The 13716-nt window shown below is 62.8% G+C and overlaps 1 protein-coding gene across 1 annotated transcript in view; it reads right to left on the reverse strand.

The window, feature by feature from the left end:
• Positions 1-402: 402 nt before the first annotated feature.
• Positions 403-13716, reverse strand: part of KCNN3 (potassium calcium-activated channel subfamily N member 3) — a 98996-nt gene continuing 85682 nt past the window's right edge. The window contains 4 exon segments of the mRNA XM_077764050.1: positions 403-696; positions 1928-1997; positions 3426-3553; positions 10352-10462. Coding sequence (XP_077620176.1) covers positions 406-696; positions 1928-1997; positions 3426-3553; positions 10352-10462 — 600 coding nt within the window. The 3' untranslated portion in view covers positions 403-405.

Here is a 13716-nt window from a genome sequence, read left to right on the forward strand (position 1 = left end):
AGGAGGGTGTGCTCAGGACCCGGTGAGGAGCCTGTGTCCCCGCCTGACACCGCCCCACGGGACCCCCGTCCCGGCTCCTTCCCTGTTGGCCGCGTCGGTGCTCCTGTCCGTCCCCCCGCCCCCCCCCACAGGAGACCTGAGATTGAGCGTGGATTTCGGTTCTGCACCAGCTCTGCCGCCGGAGTCACAGCTCCCGGTCACCTCTTCCTGCTCCCAAGTGGAGGCACCTAAACAGAGATTAGATTTCTGGTCTCCAGGTGCGCCAGCCAACAGGACTCAGTCACTTAGCCCCCGTCTCTCTTCCTCACGTCCCTGGTCTGATGGCTCCTTGATGGCACAGTGACCAGGACAGAGTCGATTTGCATCTTAAGACCTATGGGTTATGCTTCCGGAGTGGGGGTTTATTTAGCAACTGCTGGAACTTGTGTACGGGGTCGGGAAGGAGGCGGAGCTGACCCCGAGGGGGCTGTCCGAGGGCGGGGGCGTGTGCAGGGTGCCCGCCGCGGTGCCCCGGGCCTCGGCGAGGGCAGACAGGAGCTGCTGCTGCTGGCGGAGGGCGTCGGCGATGAGGAGGGGCAGGGAGCTGAAGCCGGCCGCCAGGTGCTCCAGCTTGGACTCCAGGCTCCCGATCTGCTTCTCCAGGTCCTCACTGCGGTCATTGAGTTCCGTGATCAGGTCGTACATGACCGTCTGCATCTGGACAGAGAGACGGGCACGGGTCAGCACAGGCCAGCTCGGGTCAGCACCGCTCAGCTCGGGGGCTGCAGCAGGAGACAGACGCCCCCAAACTGCAGGGCCACGTCCACACCAGCAGGGGGTCCAGCCGACCTCGGGCCAGGGCTTGCCGTGCCCGGGGGCGCGGGCGCAGAGGTGCCGTGTGGGAACGGCAACAATGCACTAGGAAACACGTCTAATGGGAAAAGCGGCACTTTTTCTCAGACCGGGGAGTCTCTGGACCGTCCTCAGTCCCTTAGTGACCTGACCACTTGGCTCAGAGGCTGCGGAAGCCTAACGGTCAAAGACAAGACCCCTCCGGGGCAGCGGACCGGCCACAGACTGGCAGCTGTGAGGCCACGGCTCAAGTACGGGTCTGCAGCCGCGGAGCAGGCCCTGGGACCCTCTGAACCACGGGCTCCCGACCGAACAGGATAATAGAAACTGCACGCGGCTCTGACACCATCGGCCCCCGCTGTTATCAGCAGAGTCCGGCGTTGGATGAGGGACCTAACCCCGCCCCGGGTGGTCCGCAGCCGCGCGGCCCCTCCCCTGCCCGGTCAGTGGGGAGGTGCGCACCCCACGGGGGCCTCCCCGAAGGGCCTGCCCACCTCCGGCTCGTCCCTGCCCGGTCCCCTTCATTCGCGAAGGGGGGAAGCCAGAGCCCCTCTCTCCTGGCCTCACCCCCGCGCCCCACGCAGCCCTGCAGAGGCCTCCCTCAGCCCCTCCCGCACACCTGTCTTTGCAGGTAACTGCCTCCGGATGACCGATGGCTTAGCTCCCCCGGGGCTTCCCTTCCTGGCTTGCCCCNGTTCCCAGGAGAACAGCAGCTGCGTCCCACCAGGTGACAGGTGAGGCCGGAGACCTTGCCGCTCGTGGAGGACCTCGTGGGTGCTGGTGTCAGGGCACCCCTGCCTCACGGGGCAGCCCCCAGCACCTTCCTGCTCGCCTGAAGGGATCCGCCTCTTGAGATGAGACCCCCCGACACCGACTGGGGGCCAGAAACGCTGGTCTGTGGGGATTGGAGGCAGGAAAGCGAATTCCCAGGCCGACCGTGTGACCTGGCGCACGGCCCCCACCGTCCCGGGCGACCCCGTCAGTGAGCATCGCCCCGGGCAGCTGACAGGCAGCGGGCGTCGCCGGCCTGCGCTCCGGCCGGTGCTCACGGCCACACCCGGCAACTCGCGGGGCGTCTCCGCGCGCTGCCGCTCACCTTGGAAAGGTCCACCAGCGTGTTGGCCTGGTCGCTCAGCTTCCTCTGCTCCATCTTGACGCTCCGCAGCCTGTGGGGGAGGGGCATTGACGGCCGGGCCCCCAGTGCGCGTGCGCCGAGTCCCCGGGCGGGCCCCGCCTCTACCTCGAATCCCGCGCGCTGGCCGCCGCATGGGGACCTCGAGCAGGGGTGACGGCTGACCGGAGTCACGGCCGCTCAGGCCCCCGAGAGCAAACTCTTGTCTGCACGCGCGCTGGCCTCAATGACTGCCGCCTCCTGGCTGCCCTCAGAGGGTCTCTGCCCGCGCCCCACCCCCATCCTCCAGCGAGAGCGAATGGCTTCACCCCTGCTCTGCCGCTGTGTTTAAAGTGCCTCCTTGTGCACGGCGCTGACTACAGTGCGTTCTGCTTCGGGTCGTATGCAGGGTGAGTGCGCGCGAGTGTGATGTGTGAATCCCTGGAGGTGAGGAGTGTGTGTGAGTGTGTGTGTGAGATGTGAGCGTCTGTGGAGGTGTAGGGGTGCACGTGTGTGTGTGTCCCTGTGACGTGCGGGTCCGTGGAGCTGAGGAGTGTGCGCTTGTGTGTGAGTGTCCATGTGACGTGCGGGTCTGCGGGGGGTGAGTGTGTGCGTCTGTGTGTGTGTCCATGTGATGTGCAGGTCTGTGGGGGTGAGTGTGTGTGCGCGTGTGTGTGTCCGTGTGGTGTGCGGGTCTGCGGGGGGTGAGTGTGTGCATGTGTGTGTGTCCGTGTGATGTGCAGGTCTGTGGGGGTGAGTGTGCGCGCGTGTGTGAGTGTGTCCGTGTGATGTGCGGGTCTGCGGGGGTGAGGGTGTGCGTGTGTGTGTGTGTGTGTGTGTCTGTGTGATGTGCAGGTCTGTGGGGGTGAGTGTGTGCGTGCATGTGTGTGTGTCCCTGTGATGTGTGGGTCCGTGGAGCTGAGGAGTGTGCGCTTGTGTGTGAGTGTCCATGTGACATGCGGGTCTGCAGGGGGTGAGTGTGTGCGTGTGTGTTTGTGTGTCCATGTGATGTGCGGGTCTGTGGGAGTGAGTGCGCGTGTGTGTGAGTGTGTCCGTGTGATGTGCGGGTCTGTGGGGGTGAGTGTGTGCGCGTGTGTGTGAGTGTGTCCGTGTGATCTGCGGGTCTGTGGAGGTAAGGAGTATGCGCGTGTGTGTGTTTGTGTGATGTACGATCTGTGGAGGTAAGGAGTGTGCGCACATGTGTGTGAGTGTGTGTCCCTCTGATGTGTGGGTCCGTGGAGGTGAGGAGTGTGCGCGTGTGTGTGTGTCCGTGTGATAGGTGTGTGTGAGTGTGCGTCTGATGTGCAGGTCTGTGGAGGTGAGCGTGCGTGAGTGTGTGTCCGTGTGGCGTGTGGGTCCCTCCCCTCCGGCCGGGCGGCTGCAGGTGTGATGAGCGGCTGAGCGGCCTGGGGCCCAGTCACGGCCCAGAGCTCCGGGGTGGAACCTCGAGGCCGCGGGGGCTCGCCCGGTCCGCCTCACTCACTGGTGGATGGCCTGCAGGAACTTTCTCTGGTGCTTCCTCACTTTGGCGTGGTCAATCTTCTTCAGCAGCTTCGTGTGTTTGTAGATGAGCCACGTTTCCCGCAGGACGTTGGCCGCGGCGTTCTTGATCTGAGGAAAAACAGACACGAGTCGCATCAGGTTAGTTCTCCGAGGTTCCCGTGGTGCGTTTGTAAGACAGTCTGCCGCCTGCGGACACGGCTCTGCGAAGACCCATTTCCCTCACGGACTCGTGAGCCCTGGGAAGGGGGGTCCGTCCGCCGCCTGGCGCTCCTGCCTCGGACGCGGCACGCGGCCCAGGCTCTTTCTGGCATTTTCGGGACAGCCTCTCGACCGCTGTCCCCGAGGCGGAGTTGGCGAGGCTGCAGCCCCCGGGGGAGGCGGCCCCGGGCGCCCTGGGGGCAGAGACACGCGCCACCGCTCGGGGCTCGGCCTGAGACCTCGGTTTGGGGGCGTGCGGACACCTCGTGGCCTGAGAGAGCAATCAGGCCGCCCAACAGCTGGGGATTTTAAAAGGCCCCTTTGAGGAATGTCTTTCCCGCAAATGGAACCAGAGGCCTCAGCAAGTCCACGGAGTCCTTTCCCAAGCGGCCAAAAGCATTTATGCGGTAATTCCACACATAGATGTCATTGGATTAAAACTGAAACGATTTCAAAGCGGCGTCTGAACATCAGTGAGATATCTGGGTGAAGCCAGAGCCGTGTCCGGCTCCTTCACGCTTGCCTCCGCGCAGTCCTCTGTCGGCGTGGAAACCACCGCTCCCGCCGAAGCTGGGACACATCAGTGACACCCAGATGGCAGGGGACTGAGTCTTAATCCAAACACAGACGTCTTCAGCAATTAGTGACATGAGCAAGAGGAAAAGCTGGCGCGCGAGCTGAACAGATTTCTGATGAACGGCCCCCATTTCTGGCAGCCTCGCAAACTGGCCCGCGGCCCGGAGTGAGCAGGGCGGCCGGGTGGGAATTGAGCTCCGGGCCAGAAAAGGTTTTAACGGACTGGAGAGCACAGGCCTGTGGCTCAGACGGGACGTTGCTCAGACGTCGAGGCGCGGGACGGCCTGGGAGCCGCTGGCCGGCGGGCGGGTCACTTTGGCGTGTGTGCGTTATGACAATTTATTGCCAAGGCTGGAGTGTATTTCTCACTGGTGAAGTGATGTTTTTAAAAGAACAGCTACGCCTTCTCAGAAACGTCCAAGTGACATAAACACTGCTTGTTTGTCCAGTAAAAATCCACTGTGAACGTGGTGTCAAATGGCTTCATCGCCCACCTCTGGCACTTCCTTCCCTGAAAGGAAGCAGGTGGTGGTGAGCGGAAGCTGGCCCCGGTCAGTGGCCAGGCGAGCGGCGGGGGGCGGGGCTGGGGTGGACAGGAGCCCCCGATATCCGACCAGGGAGGGCGCGCCGCTGCCGACTTGCGCAGGGGAAGGCCGATCAGGTACACGTGCGCCTCAGTCTTCCTGGTGCTTGGCCTCCAAGGAGGGCCTCGCAGGAACCCAGGAGAAACCCTCTCCCTGCATTTAGGACTATCGGCCGAGCCCGAGTGGCACCGGCGTCCCCGTGGGGGGCTGGCCCACAGAACAGCGCTGTGGACGGCCTTCACCACGTGTCTCGGTGTTGATGTGGAGCAAACAGGTGAAATGGGAAGTCTGCAGGCTCGTCCTCGCTCCTGCAGTTGTGAGCATTTAGGAGAAAATGCTGGTTATCTCGTAGGCGGGAAAAAGAAATCCTCACCCTAAGGCCGTGAGGCCCCAAGGAGGCGGCTCTGGTGGTGTCAGAGGATGGGGTGCAGGGCACAAAGCCATCAGGCAGGGACTAGTGTGACCCCCGTGTGACGGACAGATGCAGACCAACACCACGGAGTCACGGAGGGTAAACCGAGTCATTGCAGACTTCAGAGTCACCAGGCTGTACGTGCACAGATGTTAGTTACTGTCACCTCGCCCAGACCCCCGTTTAACACGGGAGGACATGGCGTGGGAGACACGCGCGGCCGGCTGACGGCAAAGTGGGAACAAGGCCCGAGAAGAACCCCAGAAGAACGGCCTGACCCGACTTTTCCCTACACAGACTACACTCTCTCCCGTTTTCCAGGATCAAGGAATTGGAAAAGCATTTGCATCGTTGTTGAAGTCTGCTCCTCAGGGCCCTCGCTTGGCCGCGCGACAGAACGGCGGTCCAGGCTCGACCCCTCCAGCCCGAGTCTCAGGCTGGAAAGTCGCAGCACCGCCTGGGCGGCTGAGAGCGGCCGTCACGTCATCGATGGCTTTGGCCAGGAGGCCCCTGTGCGTCCGGGAAAGGGACGTTAAACGCAAGCCGTGGTGCCGGCTCTGAAAGTAACAGCCGGCAAACAGCCTGGCACAGAGCTCAGTACATCACGGAGCGCAGAAGAAACGCGTTTAGCCGCACTGCGTCTCCCGGGCTGACCGTAAATGCCACTCGACCAGGCTCCCCTTCGCCACCTGGCGGAGCGCTTCCAACACCGCTGGGGTGTGAGTGGTCATGTGCCCCCCAGGGATTCGCCGAGCTGGGGGCTGGGGGGCCGGGGACCCTCTGAGCTCTCCTGGCCGGCGGGGGTGCCAGGGACAAAAGGTGCGCCGGGGGCGGGGGTGGGAAGGGTCAGGGACCCGGGGAGGACGGGGAGGTTGACGGCCGCCAGGGGCCTGCACGCGGAGGCTGGCTCTTGTGTCCCCCCCCCACCCCGACACACACGAGCTGCCTGGTGGCTGGGGGCCCACACGCTCTCTACCCCAGAGAATGGGCTCAGTGGCCTACATGCTTCAGAGCGGCCCTGAGGTCACCGGGCTCTGGGCAAGGAAGTCGTCCAGCCGGGGTCTCCCAGGAAGCAGCGGCCACTGCCATGCAGCAAGAGCTCGCTGTGCCGGCTCCGCGCTGAGCACCGGGTGGGCCGCGCCCCGCGGCCGAGCGTCCTGACAGGCAGGCCCTGTGCTGGGGGCGACGACACCGGGTCCTGCCCTCAGAGGAGCTCACGACCGTGCCGGGACAGCGTGCGGCTTGTCCTGTCGGGCACTGAGGGCGAGAGGCAGCTCGGGGCGGCCATCAGAGGGTGGCGGTGGTGCCGCGGGTCTGCGCCCAGTACCCGGGGACCCGCCTGGCGCGGCGTCTGCCCACAGTGGCCCCGCTGCTGTCCTCCACCCACGGAATGTGGGCTCCTCCCCGCCCCTGCCCCCAGGCCTGGAAACCTCACTGAACACACTTGTCTGTTCCCTGAACTCCTGACCACATGACTCAGGCCAGGGCCCCGCCCCCCGCCCGGGCCACCTGCCACACAGCCCCGAACAGGGCTGTCAGCTGCAGGGGGACAGCACCTCTCCTGGCCCTGTGCCGCCAGCAGCCTCAGGAGCCGCCCACTGACCCTCCCGGGAAGGGGTCACCAGCCTGTTCCCGCCGGGATGGTCCCTGGCGGTGAGGGGGGGCCNAACAGGCCTGGCAGACACCTTCAAGGAGCCGCCCAGGTTGGGTTTAGATGAACGGGGGGCTGGTGGGCATCATGGGCCGGCCCCGGCTTCAGGCACTTGATGGAAGGACTCTGTCCGCACAGGATGGGGGAGAGGCTCTCCCTCTTCCCACCTGCCAGCTCCTCCCCACTCACCCTCACCCCCACAGCCTCCCTGCTGTCTTCCTTTCCTCTGTCCACCCGCCCAGTCCCGCCCCGTGTCTCTGCCAGGCCCCTCGGCCCGCAGGAGGGGGCCAGCCTCAGTGCTGGGAAGCCGGCTTGGCCGCCTGGCGGGCAGGAGGGGGGCGGGGGGTCACTGGTTCCAAGTTAGAGTCTGGGGCTCCTTGCTCCGAGCACCAGGGCGACGGATGGTACTTCATTCTATGGTGCTGTCAATGGGCGCCTGGCCCGTGTGCAGGCAAACTGGCCTTCGCTCCCGCAGGCCTGGGCCCTAACCGCCGTGCCGAGTGCCCAGTAACTGACCGCCCCGGGGAAGCCCACTGGTTCCGGCTGGAAGCCACCTGCAGCCCTGGTTAAGGCCTGGTGAGCTGCAGGTGGCTGGTGGCCCCCATGCGCCCATCCCTGGACCTGAGAGTCTGGTCCCTCAGACTCCTTCCAGCTCAGAAGCTCAGTGCTGGTGTGTCTTTACTACAGAAAACCCGTACCCAGGCCGCCTAGGACAGATCTCTGGGCGCGAGGTGATCCACAGGCCCTTTCTGGGGAGGGTTAGCATTCTGGTAACTGATCCACTGCTTACTTGCTAAGTTTTTAAGAGATTAAGACCTGTTATGAGCAAATCTTTGAATTAGCCCGCTGGAAGGCAAAGGTTTTCCGGGCATGGCTGTGATAAAACTTTTACGTGTGCTCATAATGAAAGAAGAGTTTTCTTTAGCACTGGGCAGTAGGTACGGGGGCTGCTCAGGTTTTGAGCAGGGTGGTGATGTGTTCAGAGCTAAGTCCTGGAGCCTAAGGGGGCCCTCAGGGAAGTCGGCGTGCAGAACAGCCATGGCCTGGTGCAGTCCAGGCTCGGGGACCCCGTGGGGTCCAGGGCAGAGATGGATCTGAGATGCTGCTAACTTCGTAGGACTGGGGACCAGGGCACTCAGGAGAAGGAACCAGTGGAGGAAAGATCTGGGCTTGGTTTGGATCTTACTCATTGACTTCACTGGGAAATGGATTTAGATAAAGTATTTGGGGCAAGAGCCCCGCATGGCAAGGGTAAGGGGACACAGTCCTCAGCCAGCGGCACACACCGTGGTCTGATGTGGACAGTCGACATGGCAAACAGGACGCCTCCTGTCCACGGTGCTCCTTAAGCCGTGCGTCCACAGGCAACATGCCCTGCTTTTCCGAAAGCAGAGGTGCTCTCCGAGGACGGGCAGTACGGATGGACATCGTGTCTCCTGAGCACAGAGGGTGGCCCACGGGTGACTGATGACAGGTATGTTCAGTTGCGTGAAACAGAGGTGGGAACATGAGGCACTGAGTGGGGGGCAAGATGGGCATCTGCTGTCGTTTTAGTCTCTGGGTGGCCTTTACACACATCGTCTAGTAGCTCAAGGCTACTAGCCCTGCATGGTCACTGCGGGAAGGTGTGGTTTGTTTTTTTTGTTTTTTTTTTTTTTAATTTTTTATTTATTTCTAGGAGAGAGAGAGACAGCGTGAGCAGGGGAGGGGCAGAGAGAGAGGGAGTCACAGACTGAAACAGGCTCCAGGCTCCGAGCTGGCAGTCAGCACAGAGCCCGACGCGGGGCTCGAACCCACGAACCGCGAGATCATGACCTAAGCGAAAGTCGGACGCTTAACCGACTAAGCCACCCAGGCGCCCCATGGGAAGGTGTGGTTTTTAAAAAAGGTTTATTTTTGAAAGAGAGAGAGAGAGAGGGAGACACAGAATCTGAAGCAGCTCCAGGCTCTGAGCTGTCACACAGAGCCCGATGCGGGGCTCGAACCCACAAACTGTGAGATCATGATCTGAGCCGAAGTCGGCTGCCCAACGGGCCGCTCAGGCGCCCCGGGAAGGTCTGACTGCACTAAATGTGGGGAGACGTGGCTGCCAGAGTTGACAAGTTAGACAAACGACAGAACAGCGTGGATTCAGGAAAACCAGAAACTGGGTTCAGACCTCGTGCTGCCCTCAGCTCGTCCCAACACCCGGTGTTGCTCTGAGGCTTCGGGCAGGGCGTTAGAGGGGACTGAGCCACTGCGTCCCAGGGAGGGGAACTGGGCTCTCTGAGACCAGGTCAAGGTCAAGGCAAGCGGAGGCCAGGGCTGGCCAAGCTCACCAGCACCTTCCCACCAACCAAGGTTTGGAGAAGAGCCTCTGAAGGCTTTGCACGCACGTCGGGGGCTGGGGGTTGGGTGAAGCCCGCTGGGAACAGCCCTCAGTGCTGCTGTCTTGAAGCTAAATTATGTTTTCTCTTGTGCAGTGGACAGCCTGGGCCACGCTGTGGCACATTCAACTATCTGCATGTCAACAACACTAGGCTATCTGCCCAGACCCGTCCCTTGTCACATCTGTGGAGGCTCCTCGAAGAATCCAGACCAAACAATCAAACCCACAAATAATTCTGCTGAATGGTGCAGAGGCCTGGGCACGTGCGGCGCTCCTGCGACCCCCTGCCCGGCGCTGGCTGCCCAGTGTCCGCTGGGCCCCGAACACCTGTACCGCGCTGCGGCCGACATCACGGGCTGTGTTCTCCAGATTTCAAAACCCAGACCAGCACGTGGGTGCTCGCGGGTCCCGAGGAAGGCCTGCCGCTGCCGCCAGGGCCCCCATGTGGGCTCTGACGCCCTCTCAGCTCGGGGACAGAACAGCCTCGCAAGATGTCCCCTCGCTGACCTGTGTGCCACCTGCAGTTCTAGCAAGTTCTCCATAAAAGCCGCCATTAGGGAACGGCTCCCACCATGCGTCTGGCAGTCATCCGGGAAGGACCCGTCTGGCCCCTCCCGCAGCGCCCTTCCCGAGCCTGACTGTCCAGCTGGCGCTGGCCCTCCGCGGCCGACCCCTCTCCCCGGTCCCACCCCCCGTGCTGCTCCTCCTCAGCCACCAGGGAGGCGTCACCCAGAAGCCCCGGGACAGGGCGGATGATGACACTTGGAGGCGCAGCATTTAGAAATGTGGGCTCTGCTGTGATGATGATGATCGTCTTTAATGATTTTTTTTAAAAAAGAACTGGATTTAGATATAGTTCCAATATCGTTCTTAAGAACCGACTGCCTTCCTAACGTGAAAACGCCTGAGCCTAGATGGAAACGCTGCCTCACGCAGGTGGTGAGTTCAATGCTGCCAGGAGAGGGCGGGGGAGGGTCAGCTGTGCCCGCAGGCGTCCCGCCCCGGCCCCCCGGCCCCCCGTGGACAGCGTGGCCTGACCTCCGTCACAGGACCGTTGGCCCGTGGCTGGCTACCCACCGCTCTGGGCCCCACGGGGACGCGGACGGCGGCGTTTTACCCGTTTGGTGAGCTGAGTGTCCATCATGAAGTTGTGCACGTGCTTCTCGGCTTTGGTGAGCTCCAGCTTCCGGGCCACCACGGCCACCACCAGGGCAGTGCAGCCCGCGCCCTGTGGGGGGACAGCAAGGGCGGGGGGAGAGCGCGTGACTGCAAGGCAAGCGCAGGCAGACGACGGGACCCCCCTCCGCGTCCACTGCGGGGTCCGGGGAGTGGATGGGCGCCAGGAGCCTTCGGGGCCCGACGGCCGCCCTCCTGAGGGACCCGCCAGCCGCTGTCTTGGCTGCAGGGCTGGCCTCTGGGGACCCGAGCTTCACACAACCAGCCAGTTCCTAGCGGAGCAGGGCAGGGCTGAGGCTTCGGGGACAGTCCCCTAGCAGACAGTTTCCCTTCATGGGCAAGGCTGTGGGGACCCCGGCCCCGCCCTGCCCCTGCCCTGCCCTGCACACTGGCCTGGACCACCCTGCCCTCCCTCATGGGAAGAGAGGAACAGGCTGACCCTCTAGATGCCACACTATTTGCCACAAGCCCAGTTCAGCACTTTGAGGTCCCAGGACTGAAGGGCTCCATCACTCATCGGTCTAACAGGATGGGTTAGAAATAGAAGTGAGCACTTTTCAAAGGTGCAGAACCAGCCCTGAAGCCGGGAGGGGTGAGCACGGCGAGGCCCCGCCCTCCAGAGGCCGAGGCCGAGGCTGAAGGGCCCGCGCTCTCCCCTGGCTTCTCCCAGGACGCTCTTGTGCCTCTTGGCACATCTGGAGCCACGGTTCGCAGCCCCGCAGCTGGAAGGGCCTGGGTCTGTGACCCCTCCTCTCGCGACCTTGCGTTCCTCTTGTTCAGGGATGGCTGTGTTCTTGGCAACTGTGACTTGCAGAGACTGTGTCCCCTTCACAGGACGCGTCTGGGCATTTGCACAGCATGGCCTCATGCTGTAATTGATTTAACCAAGCTTCCAAAAGCAAAAAATAGCTTAAAAGAAGCCATCCTGGAGGGAAGAGGTGTGCTCCCCTTCCCTCAAACAGACCACGTATCACCCTGCTCCCCTATACGGGGGTCCAGAGGTACTCTGGGCTGAAAGCCGAAACACGGGGACACATCACAGTGTTAAAAATGGAGCATCAGATGGAGAGGGCTCTCCCCAGGCGCCGTTCCTCGCCCACCTCCCCGGGGCCAGCTCCACTCAAATCACCCTGAGAGCTGGGGACAGAAGATGCCTGAGGAGGGGGCCCCCACTCATCACGTCGCTTTGGGGATTTCATTAGAACAATCGCTCGAGCACCATCCTGGATTTCCAGGGTCCGGAGAGAGTGTCCCCAGCTCTCACCGCGGCCCGCAGCCCAGCTGGTTAAACACAGGGGGCTTCCAGTTAGAAGCTAGAGTGTTTTAACTAAGGAACCATGTATTTTATACAATAAGATAAGTTTCTGCATGAAGACAGTAGGGTGGATTGGATTACATTTTCAATTTCTTTTGACTTAAAGATGCCAAGACTTTCTTGTGGATATTTCTCTGGCGGGTGTTGGGTTCTTAACCCAGAATTCTAATCTCAATAGATAGCAGAGAATACTCTCAACTTTATTTTTTCTTTTGGAAAACCCATCATCTGGATGTAATTAGGGAAATTGCCAATCACGAAGCCTCACTTAATCATTTCCATTAAGCGACAACCTGGTAAAGATGGGGTCACACATCAGCAGCTTCTCGAAAGTGGTGGGCCGGTGCTGAGATCCACTGCTGGTCCTCTGTGCAGTGTGTGTGAGAGATGGAGACACAGAGAGAGAGCAGGAGGGGGAGGGAGGAGGAGGAAGGGGGAGGGATGANATCGGGGAGGGGAGGCGGGGGCCAGACGCTGGCGCAGCGGGCCCTCCTGCAGGTCAGGTTCCCGCGGGCGGGCCGTGTGGGGAGACGGGGGCAGGGTGGCATGGGATGGAGAGGAGGAGGGGCTGCTGGCGTGACCTCCAGGGGGTCACAGTGTGGAGCAAATCCATGACTCGGGCTTTGCCTTCAGACGTGCCAAGTCCAGAGTCATGGGTGACACCAGCTGGGCTCCTGGGTCTCCCGAGGCCACCTCCTACCCCCGAGGGAGGGGCGGGGGGGGCAGGGTCCATCAGGACGGGCGTGGGAAGCAGGGGCAGGCGCGGCCTGAGGGGGCCAGCCTGCCGACCCATCCCCAGGTCGGGGCCCAGAGACCCGCGTCCCCCGCACCCGTCCTCCGTCTCCTTGATTCCAGGAAACACTTTCCGGCAGCAAAACCTCAGACTCTGGGGAGACGGGTCCCCAGGGAAGGATGGTCCCAGCTGGCGCAGCGAAGCTGAAGGCAGCGCACAGCGCGGTGACAAACGGGGGCACCCGCCCGGAGGGCGTGCCCGGATCCGGTGTCTGCGGCGACTCCACACAGCAGCTAAGACACATCGGTTGGTTTGGACGCCCGTGTTTCTGGGAGAGGCTCATCTTCCAAACCTGACGCGGACCCCCCAGCCCCGCCTCGCCTCCCCCGCCTCTGCGGCTCCGGGAGCGTCTCTCCTGAGGCCTCGGGGCGGCTCAGTGTCCCCAGCACGCATCCCACCGCTTCGGTCTACTTGTCCCGAACTCAGGAAGGGCCCACGGGGCCGAGCGGCTCAGCTGCACCGAAACGCGGCTCGTCCGGGGTCCCGGGCCCCCTGCTGTCCCGGACGCCCGCAGCCCACGGGCTTCCAAGGCACCGCCCCACGTGTCGCGTGTCCAGCTCTGGCCAGGAAATACCGACAGCTGTCTCTGCGCTGTCACCGCTCCTGACGCTCCTGGAGGACGGCTCTGCGTCCGCGGCTGAGACCCCCAAGCCGCCGGGTCTGGGCCACAACGGCCGCAGGCTGTTCAATCAAACACCCGGCTTAATGGCTGGTAATTACACTGTTTCCAGGATCACCACGAGAAAACAATGATTAAGAGTATTTACAGCCGCGCACACAATCCCCCCCTGCCTGCGGTGTCCATGGCAACCAGGCGGGAAGCCCTACCTGTCCTTGGGAAGTAGGGGGGGAGCGGGGAGGCTGGGGGAGGGAAGGGGAGGNAAGAATGACTCAGCTAGAAAAGGGCCACCAGGGTGCGTCGCTGCGCGTGGCCCCAGCGGGAGGCAGTGGACACTAACGTGGGCCGAGCACTGCAAGTAGCAGCCCTGCCCCTGCACACGGGGATGGAGATGCTCTGAACAAAAGAGAAGATGAAGGGCCTACGTTGTTTCGCATATGGGTGGGGGTGCGGCCCCTCACTGCGTGCGGTCCCTGTTTCCACCGCCCCTCCCTGCATGGGGACAGCAGCCCTCCGCCCCGAGGAGGAGGCCCCCAGCAGGGGCCCGGGGTCGGGGGGCTGCCCCGGGGGCTCCGGGGA

Source organism: Crocuta crocuta, unplaced genomic scaffold (assembly GCF_008692635.1).
Source record: "Crocuta crocuta isolate KB4526 unplaced genomic scaffold, BGI_CrCroc_1.0 scaffold528, whole genome shotgun sequence".
Lineage (NCBI taxonomy): Eukaryota > Metazoa > Chordata > Mammalia > Carnivora > Hyaenidae > Crocuta > Crocuta crocuta.